The following is a 19,516-nucleotide window of genomic DNA, read 5'->3' on the forward strand; positions in this document are numbered from 1 at the left end:
CTACAATTAGATAAGCTTGGAGGTGTTGAATTTAAAACAAATATTGGACAAAGATGTGTGTGTTTCCTATGCCACAAGTTAGATGAATGTAAATTATATACAAAGAAATATTGTAGACATTTAGCAGCTGGAATAATTCTACTGATATGTCATCTCCACACTCAGCTGTCAGTCTCTATTTGCACCTGCAAACAATGACAGTCAAGCTGAACATCAATGTTGCCCAGTGGAGTGGTTGTGCCCTTTGTAGCTGGAGCAACTTCTTCCTTCCTTAGCTGTTTTCTGACCATGAACAGTGGGAAAACAGGTGAAAATCTTTTTTAGGAGCATTGTGAGCCTTGAAATGTTTCTGTTTGGCAGCAGTGAAGTCCTTCCTAGTTCTGCTAAAAATCTTCTGTTCTTTTCTGCCAGAAGGCAAAGAAATAAGGATATTAAAAGAAAATAATCTCACTGAGCTATGTATAGGACATGACATAAATCCAGCATAATCTGATGACATTCTTGTATTCCTTTTCTCTAACTTTCTTTTGCCACCTCCTGTGAATAACTGTCTTCTATATCTTGCCTGCCCTTTATGAGCTGTCTTCTGCTTTGTGATACATAAACACATACTGCCACGCTTCTTCTAAGATCACTTACTGTTCTCAGTCATTTACTGCATAAGATATGTGGCACAATATATTCATGTGTCTGTGAGTATGTCAGCTTGCTGTGATCTGTGTTAAATACAAACAGAGCATGTGAATGTGGTGCAGACAGATACAAGCAGCAAATCACAATCTAGAAATGGATGAAACCAGTTTTAGAGCAATTACCGTACTGCACAGTTCTTTCTTCATCAAATTTTCCTACATTATTGTTTGATTTTAATGCTCCTCATTACCAGCATTGCCCAGTGTTTCATTTGCTCTTAACCTTCTTCTAATGCAGCATCTGTCTTCCAATTAATAAACAAGCATCCTTCCTTACATAGTGTCCTGGAGACAATGCTCTCTTCTAAATCTTTTTTTCTGTTCTTGCTTCCTTCATGTATTTCATTTACCTGCCCACTGTGTTTTATTCTGATTGATAGCTTTTATTCTCTATTCTATACTTCTTCTTTCTCTAAGAAGAATTACACATTCTTACATCTTTCACTGTTTACGTGAAGGTAGGTCACATGCTCCAGACTCTTTAGCTGATTGCTCTCGATTCAGAGGAAACAAACTGGTTATAGGTAGATGGAAAAGTGTGGGTCTGCAGCCTGTGGCACATGTACCACACCTGTGACTGCACTGAGGAGCAAGGATTTATAGTTGATAGATCTCACTAAGATTGTTGCCTGCTCACATTACAGGAGCGTATAGATAAGATGGATACAGAGTTAATACAGCAGTTTCTCTTCATTGTTTATTATCTGATGTGTACAAACCCCTTTTAAGTCTTTCAGGGGAGAGAAGGGAGCCTCGGAGTATTAGGGTGTAGGGCTGTAAATTAGGCCCTGGACATATGAATAATGGAATGTTTTTGATACTAAATCCATGTCTTTTTTAACCTAGAAACTTTATGCTTAATGACTTGTTCCAAGCTATCAAACTGTCCTAATTTATGGAATTTGATATATTCTGTATGTTATTTTTCAGCCTCTAGGTTTGTAGAGAAAAGGTGCACGTTCCAGTATTATTAATAATTTACGAATTCCTGTAGTCTGTTAGAGATGTTGTGTGAAAGGCTGTAGGTCGAGCTTGGAGTTGGGGAATGCTGCCTGTTTGTAGCTCACCCTGGAGGGGTGACCTAATTGTAGTATTTATGCCTTTCTGTTGGAATATCGAAACAATTCTGTGTCCTCTTAAGAAGGGAAAGATCATGACAAACGAGGGCTCAGATGCTGAATGGCTTTTATGTGTGTGTGTGTGTCTATAGGATTGTTGGTCTTAAAGAAAGTTAAAATTTGAAGTTTTCTCAAAGTTTTACTGTTTTGATCTCATACCATCTGCTTTGTGGTAGCAATTCCCATTCTAAAAGACTTTAAGAGCCATTGGCAACTGAAATTGCTGAAGTCCAGAGCAATTGTATTTGTTAGCTTAAGCTTATTTGTTAATATTTTGGTAAACCTGTCATAAGAACCATGATTTCTAAGCCGCATTTTTAACACAGTCACAGGATCATCAATGCATAATGGTCATTTTGCCTACATGATAACAGAACAACTGATTTTACAACTTCCCTTGAGATGCAGAATAAATGATCATAGTAAAAATTTCTCACATTATAATCTTTTAATCTAGATCTAATTATTTACACTGAGCAGCAACATACAGGGTGCCATGGCCCAGGCAGAAAGGAGAATTTACTCCTGTGGCTTGATATTTTTAAGATCCCCAGAAGAAGGCAAGCTGTTTCACTTGGAGAAAAACTAACAAGAAAAATGGTTCCTTTCTTGAACTTATATTTGACCAGTAAATGTGAAAGAAGAATTAGTTTATAGATTAAGAAAGAAAAGAGATTTTTCAATTTCCTTTCTGTCTCAGTAGCTAAGCTCACCCATTTGAGTTTTCTGTCTACATGCCCTAGGCTTGTATGGATCCCAATGTGTCTTCATTACAGCTGCAGAAAATCGGTCTGCACAGATCTCATTGTGGGTTCAGAACCTTACTTTGTAGTTCTGTGCTTCCCATTAATGTGCATCTACTCTGTTGAGACCAGTGTCTTTGGAAAAAGTAGTGTCTTGGGTACCTATATGCAACTTTCAGTGTAATATGATAGAATAAACATTATGAGAAATGGAGCTTTATATGGCCAGGGAGGATGCATTTATCAGGAAAGCAAAGGATCTGGAAGTCAGGCATTGTGTTTATGGGAGTATATTTTATTTCTCTCAAATTCTTTTCAGGGTGAGTGAAGAAAAGGAGGTGACAGAAGAACGGCTGAAAGCTGAACAGGAGTCATTTGAGAAGAAGATCAGACAGCTAGAGGAACAGAATGAGCTTATCATCAAGGAAAGGGAAGATATCCTTTAAAAAAAAAAGTGCGAAAGGGCTCACTGTCTGAAATAAAAAGTGAACTACAGAGAAATAATTGTTCTAATTTATGGCAGAGAATAAATCTGCATGTGCTGCCATTCAAAAGCAATCAGAGAGATGACTTGTCAGCATGTGATGCTGGTTCATTTGAGCTCAAAACTGCTATCCAGCTGTTCCTATGATGTTGTTTTGCTATGAAATAGATATTTGTCAACTAGAAACGACAATAAGGAATTTGTGCATTAAAATATGTTTATAGATGTTTTTTCTCTTAATCCTGTTAGGTTGTTGTAATTGAGGTCTAAAATTTATCTTGCACTACTCCAGTACTCTCTGCATCCTGTGAAAGGCAGCTTTAAATTGAAGGCATTTAAACCTATATATTTGTACTCTGGGGTTTAGCCAGCCTGGACATTTTCTATTAATGTAGGTTTAGCTGATTTTTTAATGCAGACTCTGACTTCCATTTTTGTTAAACTGCATATACTTAGTCCCAGTCCTGAAATACTGAATGCAAAATGATCTTGCAAGCAATCATAGCTTTTCTACGCTGTGGTGTGACAGATCTTTACAAAATGCTCTTGTTCATATCTCTCCAAATCTTTGATATTGATGCTTTGTTGTTTAATTCCTCAGAAGGTAGCAATTGACTACAGTGGGATAAAGAAGAGACAGTTCTGCAACTGCAGTAAAAGCAAATAGCATGCAATTCATCAGCAGCTGTGTAAGTAGGGAGGCTACTAATACTATTGAAAAAAGCATTGATGGAACTTAGCGTGCAGAGCTATTTTCAGTTTTGAGTCACCCCTTGCTGAAGAAAGAAATGAAATTAGAAAAGTTGTGGAAAAAGGCTTGTTAGGATTATGGAGGTCTGCAGAGAACCTGTTTTTTGAGAAGGGACTAGTGTGCATGTGTGCTTATGGATAGTGACTGGCCACATAGAACTAGGCTGAGTTCGTGGTGAAGTGAATAAAAGAAGAGAAAATGCTGAGACAAAAAGGACTCTTCAAGCTGAAGGCCAGTGACAGAATAGTAATAAGTGGAGATAAATAGTCCATAAACTTAAAGATGAAGTTGGAGGAGGATTCCTGAAATTGTGAAGAATTGTATTTTACAGTAAAACCCGGGGATGTTTGGAGGGAGGGAAGAGAGAAGGTGCTTTTTTCTGTTGGAACTTGATTGGCTTTTGAAAGAAATTCTTGTGATTTGTTGTTTTTGACAGCAGGGGATTGCTCTTGATAATGCAGCAGATCCACTGCAGCCTAGTGGCACTAATACTGATAGAAAAAAATAGTTGTGTTGTTTATACTAAATAATATACACATCTACAAGCTTGGCTGGGCATGGAACAGTTCCTGGAAAATATTAAATCTGATGTATTTAAGAGCCATTAGATATGACTACAACTCTTTCACATTGATTACACCGAAGTAAATATTTTTTACAATATTACATCTTGTGGATTCATTCAGCGTGTGAATGTGGGTGGGATGTTACATTTCCAGTGGATATATCTAATATATATTTATATAATTTGGGCACATGAAAAATTCACTAATTCATCTGAGGTTTATTTACTGGGATGTAGCCATGCTTGCTTTTTTTTTTGCTTTGTTTTGTGTTCTTTTTTTCTTGTTAGAGAAAGACTGTACAAGTTTGAATACCTTTTTACAGGAATTCAAGTAGTCATGGCAGAAGGTTAATGCATGCAATTTTATACTTCATAAAACTCTATAAAACCTAGAAACATAAAACAAGGTTATAATTTTAAACAATGTAATTTTAACTGTTAGAATACTTGCCTGTCTTCTGACCTCTGAATGCTTGTTGTAAAGCTGAGGAGTGGTAAGAAAGTCTTGCTGAAGTGGAATATAGATTCTGGCTGTTTTCAAGTACAGCAACTTGAAATTCTTCTGAAATTTACAGAGTTCACTTGTAAGTAAGAAATGTAATAGCATAAGGAAAAACCTTCAAGTCTAGTAAAATCAATTTCATGTACTTCTCGCCCCTCCCCCCAGCCAATTTATTTTCTATGAAATTACTTTATCTAGCCCAGTATTTAAAATGATCCTACAATAATAAATCAGTGCTTCTGATATAATGGCTGCAGCTATTCACTGAAATGTAATTTCAACTTGGTAGAGGTTTAATTTGAATAGCATGGGGAGTGTGTGCTTTTCCAGGGAGATGTCTTTTTTTTAATATTATTATTAAGGATCTTGCAGCAAGGATATGCTTTCTGTGCTTGAGCTCCTTACTTCAGAAGCAGAATTTTCTCATTTTGTTGTTGTTCATATGTTTCTTGTTGTTGTTCAGAGGCTCTGGGAATCCATCTATTTGAATTCATTGTTGATGAGCGATAACGAAAGTTTGGAGGGGTGAGGGCAGATGGCTATAATGGAAGCTTGGTATGGTGAGGGCATTCTGTAGTGGTCTCACAACAAAACTTTAAAGTAATGTCACAGAACTGAGAGAGGAGGAATAGTATCTATCTGAAGTCTGAATTTACATTTGCTTTGGCCAGTAATGACTGGGTAAGGAACCTTGCATGAAAGTTTAGTTTCTGTTCAGATAAGTTGTCTATTTCTGCTATGGTTAAAACTTTGAAATTTGAGCTCAACCCATTAATGGAACACAACCCTTGCGAGCATGCAGTGATTCATAACTAGGCTGGCTGTGTGTTAAGGTTGCTGAAGGCTTATTATAGAATGGAAAAAAAAAAAAGAGGTATTTCAAATAGTCATTTAGTCTGTTTCTTTTCCCTAAAATGCTGTTGTGGTAGTTTGGTCAACAGCAATTTTGGCTTAGTTTTTCATGTGGTGTGTCCACTTCAAAAAAAGTGTATGCACATAGTGCACATGGTCTTTGGATGTGGTGTAATGTATAAATGCTGTGATCTTCTGGTGTTCTTATTAAAATCTACCCAATTGGGTCAATCATCTAGAGTCTGGAAGAGCCCAGTAACACATGTTCTGGTTCTTTCACTGCATTGATCATAGGTCATCTGCACTGTATAAACGTTCCTGTTCTTGTGGACTGTTGCGTCTCTGACTCAAGACTGTTGTGTGTCCGTCTAGACTTGGAACTAACTTCATCCCATCTGTGTTGTAGTTCTGCACCTGGACATATGGGAAGGAGATACGTAAGTCAGATGATAAGAATAACTTGTGGAGGAGATAGCGCAGAGAGGTCAAAGAGTTTGAGGTCAAGTTAGGGAAAACGACTTTGTTTTGGGTGAAAGGTGGCAAAAGAAGGAAAATAAGGAAGCTAGGGTGGGCAGAGAGAAGGAACTTATATCTCAAAGTGGTGGAAAATAGAATCTTCCTTCTTTTCTCATAGGAAAGATTAAGCAGGAGTTGGAGTGGAAAACTGGAAGATGAGCACTAGAACATGGCTGGAAGGAAAGATTTGGAAAAGGAGGTTAATCTGGCCTGAGTTATTTGAAGGAAGTGAAGGTTGTGTCTGAGTTTTGAAGTGTTTGGTTTGAGGAATCAGACTTAAAGAAGAGCCAGAATGGAGGCAAATGACAAGGAATTTGTCAGACGATTATGAGATGGCAGAACCAAAGTGGAATGTGCCTGTTCAGTGTGTTATAGCATGCTCTAAACTTTGAAATAGAATTCTAGAGTAAGCTTAATGTGAAAAAATTCACTAGCCTCTGTGTCTTCCCTCGCATTCATGTTTAATATTTGTGTCTTTCTTCTGTATCACCAGATCATGTTGGATACATATGACTAACCTACATTCCACCATTTTCTTTAGCAGTTAGACTTGCAACTTAAATGTTCTTTGAAATTCTGTTATGTTTCATTTGTGTTTTCAGAATAAGTGAGAAACAGCCTGCTGCGTGCTCATAGGCTGTATGTGTTATCTCTTCTACTTATGCTAGGGGCTGTTAAGAGAAAAGCTTCTGATTTTTTTTCTGGCATATTTTCAAGCACCCATTATTAATTTAGGTCCCAAATACGATTTAAAATAAGAAATAGGGAATTATCTTTTGTAAGATGCCCCAATACTGTCATGATAGATGTCTTAGGGGGAAAAAAAAAAGGAAAAAAGAAAAAAAAAAAAAAAGAGAGAGATTATTGAGAAACAAATGCTACAGTTATTTCAAAGGCCAAAGAAATTATGTTATGGTCTTTAGCTTTTCTTGTTATCATTATGAAGGATTTTTTATTTTTATTTTTTAAATCTAAATTTTATGTTGTTGTGTAAACGCAGAAGCAAAAACAGCCTTAACATTGGTGTGAATATTGTTATGAAGGAAAAGAAAAAAGAATATTTGCTTGCAAGAAAAATCATTTTGGAGAGATAACACTGGGAAAAAAAAAGGGAATGAAGACATTGTCTTCATTATGAACTTTTTTTTTAATGTAAATTTAAAGTCATCATCACTACTAATTATTTGTTTGGTTTATGTTTAGAGTGTACCTGGATTTCTTAAGCTTTTAGGTGGAATTCTTTTCAAACAGAACATGATTGGTTGATTTGCAGACTCAGACAAGCTCATAACATAAATGCCATATGATTTAATTGGCTACTCTAAACATGATCATGGACTGTTTGCAAATATCTTTTATATTGTAACTACTTCAGACTGTTTAACTTCTTGATTTTGCATGCAGTTAACAAGAATATTAACTTATTTAAAACAGTTAACTTTCTGATACTGTTAGTGAGAAAAAATATTAATTTTCTGGAAGATTAACGACCTTTTTATAAACATTAACTGGACTCCTTAGTAAAGTGGTTTTAGTTTTCCCATAGCACTGCTCGCTGTGTTACTCCATATTTTCTCATTTTTCTATCTTGTGTTAATGTGGAATTACTGTTATTTTTTTAGAAGAAAAATAATTGCTGACTTGATTAATGCCAAAGAAAAAAATGATAGGAAAGCAGATGTGTGACTGTTGAATTTGCCTGACTTCTTCTGTGTTATGCTTACCTCTCCGTTATTTTCCATTTCCTTTTCTGACAGTATGGAAATAAATAGGCTTTTTTTCTTTTCAGTCTGACCCACCAATATTGTCCACCAATGAAGCAAAATGATAGGTCTTGTGCAGAATGCCTTTGGCAACATGCTTTGTTTTGTTGCATGTGTGGTGCTGGTGTCCTGCTGCTTGTGTTCCTCTCTGAACCAGATACATGTTTGTGACTAACCAGTGCCGTTCTTTGAAAAAATACAATTATTTTGAACTCACAAAGGCAACGCACAGTGTAGTGTAGAAGTAAGTGATGGAGATTAACAGTACAGTTAAGCATGTATATATGACAGTTGGATCCCTCCTCTGTTCACTCTCTATGGAAAAAAACTGAAGTGCAAGAAGAAAGTTTGTGTGGGCGCATTGCCAGTTACAGGAAACTTGTGCCAGGTGCTTTTGGAAGTCAGGCTGCTTATTGAAAACTCAGTAGCAGTTTTATTGTTTAACTGTGGCTAAGTCTAATTCTGATTTTTGGTTTTGCTATTGTTTCTGTATCTTTAATAATTGCAAGGTACAAATTGAGGGATTTAAATTACAGTAATCCTTTTTCTTCTGTTTCTCAAGTCAGCTTAGAGTTCAAAATGCATCTGTTGCTGTTTATCATATATGGACATATCCTGTACATAATTTTGTGTATCATAATTTGCTTGACGGCATGTGAGAAGAATGAAAAATTAGCAATTTGTGATTTTCTTCCATTTTATCCAAGCACTTCACTCTTTGAAGGTGTTTCCTTTACTGTTATTGTAGATCTCCTGCTAGTAAATGTTTCTAAGCAACCATTACGGTCCACTGAATAAAAGCTGAACATATTAAAAAGTCCCTGAATATTTATATGCTATTCTGTAATGGCAGTATTGGCTAAATAATGTATGTATTTAAGAACTTCTTAAATGTAAGAGAATCAGTCAAGGACTATTGGGTAAATAAGATATTTTGAATTTTTCATGAACTTTTAAACTAAAACAAGGTGAAATGTATTGTAATGTTGAGTGTTCAAATGGATCAATGACTGGAGATTCATTTGGAGCTCAACTTTCTATGTTTATTTCCAGCCAGCACCTTTAAGCACAAGCCAACCACATTGTCCATATTATGAAATTATCCAGAATCGACAGGCAGCATCTAAACAATCAACATCAGCATTTTTTGAATATGAGCTATATTGGCTTGTGGCCTGTGAGATAGTATTGTCAGTACAGAACCATAGATATGGGATGAAAGAAGCAGAGCTGCTCGTTTTGTAATTTATACTGGAAAGCATGGGATGACATTATTCTTTCTGTGTTTAATTTAAGAGATATTCCCATCTGGCAGCTCTGATGTAGAAATTTGGAGTCCCAGTAGGGTAAATGTTGAGGGGTACCAGCATCCTCACATCTTGGAATGTTGGTATTTCTGAGATGCAGTCTTGCTGGCTAAAGAGCTTGAGTTATACTCTGCTGGCAGTGTTTAGTAGATATATAATTCACAGTAAACCAGACTTCCATTTCAGGAGGATAAATGGTATCTTAAGCATAAGCTTGATATTATTTGTACTGCATAGTTTGAATCTCAAAACTGATGATAAGTGGAAGCAGGGACAGGTACCCTGGGAGGATGGTGCTAAGGCACATCAAAGAGAGAGAGCTGGTAGAAGACAAGAAGCATGGCTTCACCAAAGGCAAGTCCTGCCTGACCAATCTTGTTACTTTTTATGATGGCATAACTGCATCAATGGACAAGGGAAGAGTCTCTGATGTCATCTATATGGACTTCAGTAAGGCCTTTGACATGGTCCCCCACAACATCCTACCCTCTAAATTGTAAAGATATAGATTTGACAAGTGGACTGTTTGATGATGAAGAGCTGGTTACAAGACTGTACTCAGAGAATGGTGGTCAATGTCTCAATGTTCAGACGGTGATCAGTGACAACAGGCGTCCATGGGGTTAGTAGTCGTACTGATGCCCTTTAATACTGTAATCAGTCACATCAACAGAGGGACTGAGTGCACCCTCAGTGAGTTTGCAGATGACACCAAGCTGTGTGGTGCCATCAACACATAGGGGGATCAGGACACCATTCAAAGAGACCTAGGCAGGCTGAGAAGTGTGCCCAGGTGAACCTCCTGATGTTCAACAGAGGCAATGCAAAGTCTTGCACCTGGACTGCAGCAACTCTCACTTTGAATACAAGCTTGGTGAATGTAAGGATAGAGCACAACCCTGTTGAAGCACTGAACAGGCTTCCCAGAGAGGTAGTGGATGTCCCATCCCTGGAAACATTCAGGATCAGGCTGGAGGGGCTCTGAGCACTTGGGCGAGCTGTATGTGCCCCTTGTTCATTGCAAGGGAATTGGACCAGGTGACATTCCAACTCACTTCTATGAGTTGCACCTGTCTGAACTTAGTGAGGGAAACCTGTCATTAGAAATGTAGCTTCAGCATGGCAATGTCATACATCAGCATCAGTTTCCTTAACAAAAATGCCAGAGGTAGGTCATGAAGAAAGTATTTCCCTGTAGATATCATCCAGTGTCTCAGGTGTGAAGCACGTCTTATTTCAGGCACTCTAACTGACTGGGTTACTTGCCTAAATTTTGATCCTACTCTTGTGGCTGCTGCTGAAATGCTGATCTTTATGAATGTGAGCTTTCAAAGTGATATATATATATATATATATTTTTTTTTTGAGTTATATTTTCCTTTATGACATTTGGGCTCATTTGGAAACAAAGACTGAGATCTCTTAAAAGGAGGCACAAATGGGAAAATGAGATCATTAATTGTTGAAGCTGGTACTGTAACAAATTGACTAGAAATGTGGATTCAGAGAAATTGATGTACTTTATCCTTCCAAACTAAATGAATTCTCCATCTGCTTCAGCTTCTCAACTATAATGAGGACGTTGGGCTGACTCTGCTATTGGTTTCTCTGTCTCCCTGAACTATTTAGGAAAGTTTAAACATTTCTTGCATGATTAAATACACTTTCAATAAATCAATCTCATAATAATTGTTGTTCAGGAGAGTTCATTATTCAGTTTAGTCTTTTAAATTACTGTTCTTCTTTAAAGGATTCTTCTGATGTAATGGCTTCTGCTAAATCCATTTGCCATACTCTGGCTTGTAATTACTTTAGATCTGAAGAACAAAATGAATGACTTTATTATTAATCAGTAGCAAATTTGTCTTACTGTTTTTAACCTTAGAGTGGCCTTCGTTCATGAAATAGTTTTAATGGTCTAGATAGCAAAACAGTTCATATCTCTCTTTCAGCAGAGATTCAGTGAAAGCAATTGCATAGTTTTGTGTATTTTCTTCTACCATATTCTGCCTTCCTTTCCATCCACAGACGTTTGTCATGGGGACTCATCATGTGTGTATTTGCTGTTGAATGCTGTCAATGACTGTCTCAGGAGGTCTAGTTTTGCTACCTGGTTTAGGCTGTAATGTTTGCAGACTGGGCCAGTACTTTTCTGTATGCTGTGGAGAGTACACAGCGCTTAAATACAGCATTAATTTAATGTTGGCTACTCTACTGGTTGTTGATCTAAATGAATTTTCTCAGTGTCCATGCGTGATGAAAATTTGAATGATTTCTTTCTAGCTTCCTATTGTGGGATCTCACAGTTATTGACAGGGCTTTTGGAGCTGTGAGTCTGTGCTGTGATTTTTGGTAGCAAAATGCCACCTTGGATTAAAGTTCTCTAGCTGCTGAGCTGTCCTATGTGAATCTCCTCTATTTAGCTCCCAACGTTTGGCATCGGTTCTTTGTCCATATTAGATTTTTTTCAAACCCATCCTTAATTTCCAGCTGCCAGTCAATGCAAACTAATATAAAAGCATTTTCAGCTTTGCTAAACTTGTTAGGATCTGGTAGATGTTGCATTAATATCTCATTTTCAGAAACTGCTTGGATAATGAAAGTGGGCTAGCTGCAGAGTTAGAGACGTTCAAGTAAATCTCAGCTTTTAATATTTGGAGGGATTCATTCCTGTAACAGCTTTGTGTTGGTTTTGTTTCCAGCATCAAATGTAATGTTTAACCAAGGCTGAGAATCTTTCAAGTAACGCTGAGGAATTGTAGCAAACCTCCAAAGAGTAATGAATAGTATCTTTGAAATCCTAATTCTCTGGCTCTCTAGGAGGTCATTAAAAGTGTAAGTGTGAAACTGAATGGAATTTGTCAAGATACAGGAGCTTCTTAGAACACTTCTGTCTATACCCCTTATTCATAAACCTGTTTATATTATACCTCCTCATTGTGGTTTCAAGAACTGTGCTTTTTCATTTCATATCTATGTTTTCATGTTCACAGACTTAGTGTGTATGTATATTTAAAAGTATTTTTCATTGTAATAATGGAAAGTTTTTACTGAGGGCTGTACGGTCACTTTCACTGCACATATGTCACCAGTTTTACATAAAGGTTAGCCCTTTCTTGGGACAAGAATACCTTAGGGTTATAGCAGAGGGAGTACAGTTGTAGTAATAAAGATTATGTTGCTGATAAGTTCCCCTCAAGGCCCCATGATGGTAATACCTCTATATTTTGTCTTTAAAGAAAACTGCTGAGAGGCAATAATTTTTTTTTGTATGTGTCCCATTTTCATTAATGCATGGTAATTGATGGAGTTGCAGTGACTTGTAACAGTAATGAGTTCTAAACATAAGAATGCACTCCTTTCTAATAAGTGAGCACTGCTGGGGTTTAAAAGCGTACTAAATCAGTTGCTTTAGTATGAATTTATTAGTTTTTTTCAGCATTAGCTTTAATAGTAGTTATTTACATAAGCGTACATCCCATTAACCGCCATCAGGGCTGGAAAACATGCTGAACTGTTCATATTTTCATATAATTATTGAACATAATGGTTTCATTTGCATTTCTAAACAGTGATGTTTCTGTCAGGCTTGGAAATAGTGTCTTTACGCAGTCCCTATTTCACATCCACTTATTTGACATCGTTAAATTTTATGCTAATGTGCTTCCCTAGAATATCATCAGTAGGACAGATGCTTGCGCTTTAATATACAAATCAGAGATGCTTTTCCCTCCCCCCTCCTCTGAACTGCAAAAGAAATAAAAAAAGCATATCTGCACTTTTTAGATATAGTTTGTTTCATTCTAAATAATCCGTGAGAAATGAAACTTAGCTCTTACCCCTGCTAGTCACTTCTGAATGGTGTAGGAGATACCTTGTTTATGAGAGGTAGAGAACAGTCTTCTCCATGGAGGAGCAGGAGTCTTGTAAAATTCATAGTAGAAGTTGTGGGAAGGTAAAATATTGAAACCTTGAGAACGCCTCGTCTGAGGCATGGAGCCTTGTGCAGCAAGTTGCGCAACCTGGTGGTAGTCCATGGACTGGCCTTCCTGGAAGTAGACTATCACTGCACAGAAGGTTTGGGAAGGGAGAATTTCAACTTTGCAGCTGTTTTACTTTTCTAAGAAGATGTTTTGCTGAGTCTGGTGACTCAGTGCTTGTCTGTAGAAATGTACTTGAAATTCTACATTGTTAAGTTGTTAGTTTTACATTTAAAATAGCTTTTCTTGGTTTTTATAATTCTGCAGATGGGTAGAGGTATATGAGCCTCTCCCTAAATGGTTATTGCATGATCAGTATTGTATTGTATTCCTTAGATGTATCAGAAAAGATTTGATACTTGGCATGGAGTTAACAGTAGAAGCAGAACATCAGTAACCTAAGAGAGAGTGCTGATAATTGCAGTCTTGTATGAGGAAATAACTGAGTAAAAGAACCAAAACGCTATCATCAGCAAAACCATGCTGCTTTTCTTTCATTTAAAAAATGAAATGAATACTTCGCAAAGTGTTCTGTTTGAGTTTTATCTTAAGATGACTTTCGTACTGTTTTACTTTACTAAAGTTAGAGCAGATGAGTGCAGCATGCAGTTTATGGTTGTGGTCACAGAAAAGATTAAATGTGAAGATGTATATGATGTTGCATAAGAACCAGGCATGACCTGATTAAATAAGAATAGAAACCCAGTGATTTTCTCTACTATATATGTGTTTAAAGATTTGGGGTGCTGCTTGCTGGCATTACTATGACACTTATGGTGCTTTACAGATACCCCTGGCTTTGAACATTATAAATGTGGTAAGTCTCTGGAAATCTTACTGAAGTGTTGGAGCCAAGCATAAAACCTAGATTTGTTACTTTCATTGTGTATCATATATTTAAAAAAATAAAAAAATGCCTCTCCTCCATGACATGCCCATGAAGAAGGCTTGAAGGAGGCATCCACAAGCAAAAGGGTTCTTGGTCTGAAATGAAAAGGCATATTTTATGCATAAAGGGCCACGTGAGCACACTGGAGATATACTCTGATGGGTTCTGGGCTTATGGTGTCTTTAATTATAGATGATTAACAATTTGCTAGTTGCTTTGCAGACAAGTATAGAGACAAAAATCCCTACTGGGAAATGCTTGCGTTCTAAGACCTCATTCTGGGGGTGTGTGAATCTCAACACTACAGCTCTATTTCAGATCAAGAGAAGTAGCAATATTAAAACAGCAACTACAAGAAAAAACTATTTATGTTATTTCAGAGAGAACCACTGGATGATTGAACTATATCTCTATTACAATTTTGAGCTTGAAACAGAGCAAACAGCCACTGTATGGCAAATGATTGCAAGTGCTTTCTGGTAAGCCTTTTAATCAGGATGGAAATGCTGTCTACCAAAGCAAGGTAACAATTCGTGAGGTGTGCTAAGTTCATCTGTAGAGTACTGGGAGATTTAGAGAGAGCACCTCTGTCATGCAGAGTAGACTGTTTTGCTACATGGATTCTGAAGTGACCTCTTGTCAGCTTCTCATTTGAATCCTGAAAGGAAGACTCTAGTTAATTGTCAGATATCCTTATTTTAATGTGTGACCATAAAGGGGTAAAGTATGATGATTTTTAACATCAGAAGATTAACATTTTACCTTTAAATAAAATATGATTAACTAGTGCAGAATTAAAAGTAATGGAACTGAAATATTCAAACTATGACTCTGTGGTGTCAGATTATGCATCAAGTGTGACAGTTTAAGTACTGAAGTGATTTAGAAATGAGCCAGCTGAAGGACGTATATCCCAAGCATCGGGAATAAAATGGAATAAAACAATTGTGCCTATCAAAACTTTTCGTACCCTTCTGGCTGAAAGAACCAGGTAATCAAAGTCTACTGCATCTTGCCTGGTGCCAAAGCAGGTGCAGCAAGGGAACTGTCGGCTTGCTATGACGGCATCCCACACTATGATTTGAAGCCTGCCAGATGATGATTATCTTTAAATTTAATTGCCAAGCAAGACTATTGCTTCCGTATTCATCTACATCTAGCAAGGTTCAAATATGATTGATCCAGCAATGCATCTTGTCTTTCAGTGTTCTACAGTCAGCCGAGCTTCCTATTATCCTTATACTGTCTCTGGTAAATTGGCATATGTTTTGATAAATGAAACCACTCACTTACCATCGAAAGTACTTAGTATTACTGTTTGAAAATCTGAAAATGCCACTGTGAAGGTTTGTCATTTGACTTCTGCATATTTTAAAGCCTTGTTAGTAAAATTATTTTTTCCCTACTTAGTAGTTTTGCAAACTCAGCTTGGTATTTGGCAGTGAAGTGACACCTTGCTGTCATCAGAAGTCCATCACATGAATTTTTGAGCGCAGATGGGGCACTTAGTAGATCTTGTAAAAGTTTTCAGCAGGTTTGTGCCTGCTAAGCTGTGACACTTCTAAACTGCTTACGGAGGAGACTCAAAGAGAGGAATGGAACGGCTCATGTTCCACAACAGTTAGAGGAATCGGAAAATATGAGGTTAAAGTAGTTGGCCAGTCTAAGTGAGCAGGGTATTGAAATAAGAGGCTGTTACCTTTATGTGGCTACTTCTGGGAGTAGAACTTTAGGAATTATGTAAAAATGTGAACAAAACAACAGCTTTCATGGTTCATGACCTCTTCCAGCTTCGTTGTTCAGAGGTTTTTGTGAATTTATTCATATTTCATTTTCTTCAGGGAGAACTTTTCTCTTGCTGTACATACTGCTAGCTACACTGAGGAAAGATCCTTACATCCTTTTAATGATGTTGCTCATTGTATCATAGGCGTGCAGAATAAGACTCAAGTGAACGCAGCTCAGAATGTCCAGCTATCACTTCAGGTAACTAGACACCTCCTGTAAGGTCTTACTGCTGTGTCTCAATGCAAGTGCTTGTATTTAATGCTCTTGTCAATACTCTTTGCTGTAACTCACCAATATATCTCCAGAATAGGTATTCCCTATGAACAGAAGAAATTAGAAATATTTTTCTAGTCATCTGCAACAGAAGTTACAGGATTATGAAATTTAAACCACCAATTTGATCGTGGAGGGTGTTGTGTGTTATATCTGACGGTGTGGAACTGTGTTTTGTTACCTTGGAAAGCTTTCTGGTTTCCCCAGAGAGCCATTTTGGTACATGGCTCTGATCTTGCGATCTGCATATGGCTCATGAATCCTTAACTGATTATAACAAACTGTTTATATTGAACATGTTGGCGAGTTCAAGTTGTGTTTTTTTTTTATTTTCTTTTTCTGGCAGCAGCCACAGGACAGCCCAAGGAGTTTACTAGGAATATAATTACATTGTTCTGACATGCCAGAGATTCTTCTGGCTCACCTGCAGGGACATAGGACCATCAGGACCCTTCTGGCTGTCTTTGCCATCAGAGCATGTTTCTTTTCATAAAGTGGTGAAGATCGTAGGATCACCAAGGTTGGAAAAGACCTCCAAGATCCTGCGGTCTAAGATCATGTCCACCTTCCACTAATACTTCCCCACTAAAAATCTGCATTGGTTCACTTGTTACTTTTCTGCAGCATATCATGTTTGAAGAATCCTACTTTTTTGTTGTTTGATACCTTTTAATTTCCAAGCAAGGCTCAGTCACGCCTAGCTTAAACATACTTGTTCTTGTGCAACTGTTTTGCTTAAATATATCTTTCTGCTACCTAACGTTTACTGGGAAGGGATTCAATCAATAGATATTCCCATTATCAAAGAGAAAAGAGAGTGAGATAAATTTTTCTATAGTTTGGATGCAAGTTTTGGGAGTGTTTGTTTAGGAAGCCTGTTCAGCTGTACTTTCTCATCAGTTAAGGAGGATGTGGGACATCACTGCAGGTGTTCTGTTGGTATTTTTTCTAGAGCATCATGCTGTTGTGAATGGTTTAAATTTGGAGAGAAAAAGAACATCATCTAGCTGTATCTGCATTAGCTGTGTAGTTTCAGGTGTCTGAAATCTTCTAGTGGCACTGCCCACAGTAAAGTCAGGATCCCTGACATGATGTGCTTTCTTAAATACCACAATAAGCCAATCAGAAGTTTTGGATTACAGTCTGCAGTGGATTTATTTTTCATACAGTGCATGTAGGAAGTCACATCTTTGTCTCATTGGGATTTTTTTTTCCACTGAGAAAATAAATGTGTGGCTGAAGCCATTGTGGAAAAAAATTGCAGGAAAACTGACTGTTAATTCAGAGTTGGTAAATGCTGTCTTTGAGTGATTAGTTGGGTCTAGTCTTTGACTACAGCTGCATGATTTTAGCTAATATTTCATAGAACACATAGGAAAGTTCTGCAGTTCTCAAGATAATCAAGATAAGATATATCTTATGGAAGGAGTAATTTCCTGCTTCTCAAAAGTAGATAAAATTTGGGTAACTTTTGCATTGCAGTTCATTTTTGATATGGGATTGTGAGCATGCTAAAAAAGTGGCATTTTGTCTCCAGTAACTTTGTTGGCCTCAAGAGCAGTCAGAATTGTGTTTGTGAAGCAGAAGAGGATTCATTCTCTTCCTCTCTCTTCATGAGAGCATATTGCTTGAGGTATTCTTTTACTTATTTTTTCTGTCAGTGTCAAGAATTTTATTTTAATGGGGTTTGTGAAATCTGGAGGCTTATGGGAGATTAGTATATCTGCCAGAAGTTTTGTGAATGCTTTTGAAGAATATATGAGAGTTTATCTCATGTCCTCTTCAATATTTGGGCCTGCTTGCCACATGAAGTGAAACTTCATTTTCTAGGAAGTGAAATTTTTGTTCAGGAAGGCAGTATGGTATGCATTTTGTGTAGAATGTGATTAGTCCTGTCTTTGATATGTTTTTTTTTCCAAAATGCTGCTGGATGTGGATCTATTTCATTGCCAAAAGTTTGATGGAAAGGATTATGTTATGTGCTTGGTATGGGGTAATTCTGTAATGCTGTAATGTCCAAATGTAGTGCAGTACCCAGTGACAACACAAGTAATAGAGCAGCACATGGGATCATTCTCCTCTACTATGGAGACCAACCTATAAATTGATGCAAATGATAGATAGTGCTTAATGATCTCCCACTTTTTCAATCATAGAGGATTGAATGTGCAACAAATTGAGAAACTATATATATCTAGTTCTGTCTTTAGTACTGTTGTATTGAAATCTGTTTCTTCCAGAATTTGTTTTTTTATTCCTCTCTGGGGTTTGAGTTCTTGGTTCTCAGTTTTAGCCCAAACAGTGCAAGTTTTCTAGAATTTGCTTGGTTTTGTTGTAAACAAGCAGTAATTCTTCCATGCTTGTGATCTTTTGAAGCAGAACAATCATCAGAGCATTTTTTATAAGACTACAAGCATCTATGTTTCGTGTTTAAAAAGCTAATTTGAGAATCGATTGCAATACCAATCCTTGTGCTAAGATAGGTCCTTTATAACAAGAGAGCAATTCACTTAAACATTTTCATACATTAAGCTGCATTGGATGCACATTAATGAAAGTGATGCATAGAGAAGATGGTGTCACACTGCAGAATGTTTGCCTGGTTGTTTTTATTGGCCTGGCAGAACTCCATTATGAAAGGTTCTGAGCGCAGACTGGCTGTGATGAACTTGTGTAACAGATCATCTATCAGAATGCTAGTCAGCTGGGACCGGACTTACTGACAGACAGGAGACTCCTAGGATAAATATGTGGTGCTTTATCTTTTATTTAAAACTCAGTCGGATCCTTGTTCTGTAAGTTTAATACAGATGTAGTCTCTATTGCCGCAATGTCAGTTTTCCAACAGTTCTACGCAGAATGTTGAATGCTGTAATGCTTTGATTTGATTTGATATTCATTTACGCAAGGAGTTTCCCTCACAGGTTCTGTGGTCTTGCTTTGGTTAAATAAACTGGCATGGTTAAAAAGTATAAGAGTGGGTGTAGTGGTTAGAGTATCAGTCTCAGTGCAGGAAATTGTTGTTAATTGTTCTAATGTTGTAAATATCGGTACATCTTCAGCAGAAGAGAACACAATACAACTTCTGATGTCTCTGAGACTGTGTTCTTTAAGTCATTTCATGGATCAAGAATTGGATTCTGTTCTGTTAAGCCTTTTTGACTGTGTATCATTGCTACACGATCAGCCAATGTAAATAAAATAAGGGCAAACTGTTTTTCTGTTTAGAACCGGATGAAACCGAAACTTTGCATTTTGTAGGGAATGTTAATAGTTTGAAATTCAGTTTTGTT

At 37.1% G+C, this 19,516-nt stretch overlaps 1 protein-coding gene across 4 annotated transcripts in view; it reads left to right on the top strand.

The window, feature by feature from the left end:
• KIAA1328 (KIAA1328 ortholog) overlaps window positions 1-19,516 on the top strand; it is a 170,737-nt gene that overhangs the window by 17,219 nt on the left and 134,002 nt on the right. For 3 of the 4 annotated variants that reach the window (XM_015848261.3, XM_085529795.1, XM_015848262.2), the window contains one exon: window positions 2,873-2,988. The exons of the other annotated variant lie outside the window; for it this stretch is intronic. In XM_015848261.3, the coding sequence (XP_015703747.3) occupies window positions 2,873-2,988 (116 nt within the window). The remainder of the gene's footprint in view (window positions 1-2,872; window positions 2,989-19,516) is intronic. 4 annotated transcript variants of the gene reach the window in all.

Source organism: Coturnix japonica, chromosome Z (genome assembly GCF_054131305.1).
Source record: "Coturnix japonica strain WE chromosome Z, WE-NBRP24, whole genome shotgun sequence".
Classification (NCBI taxonomy): Eukaryota; Metazoa; Chordata; class Aves; order Galliformes; family Phasianidae; genus Coturnix; species Coturnix japonica.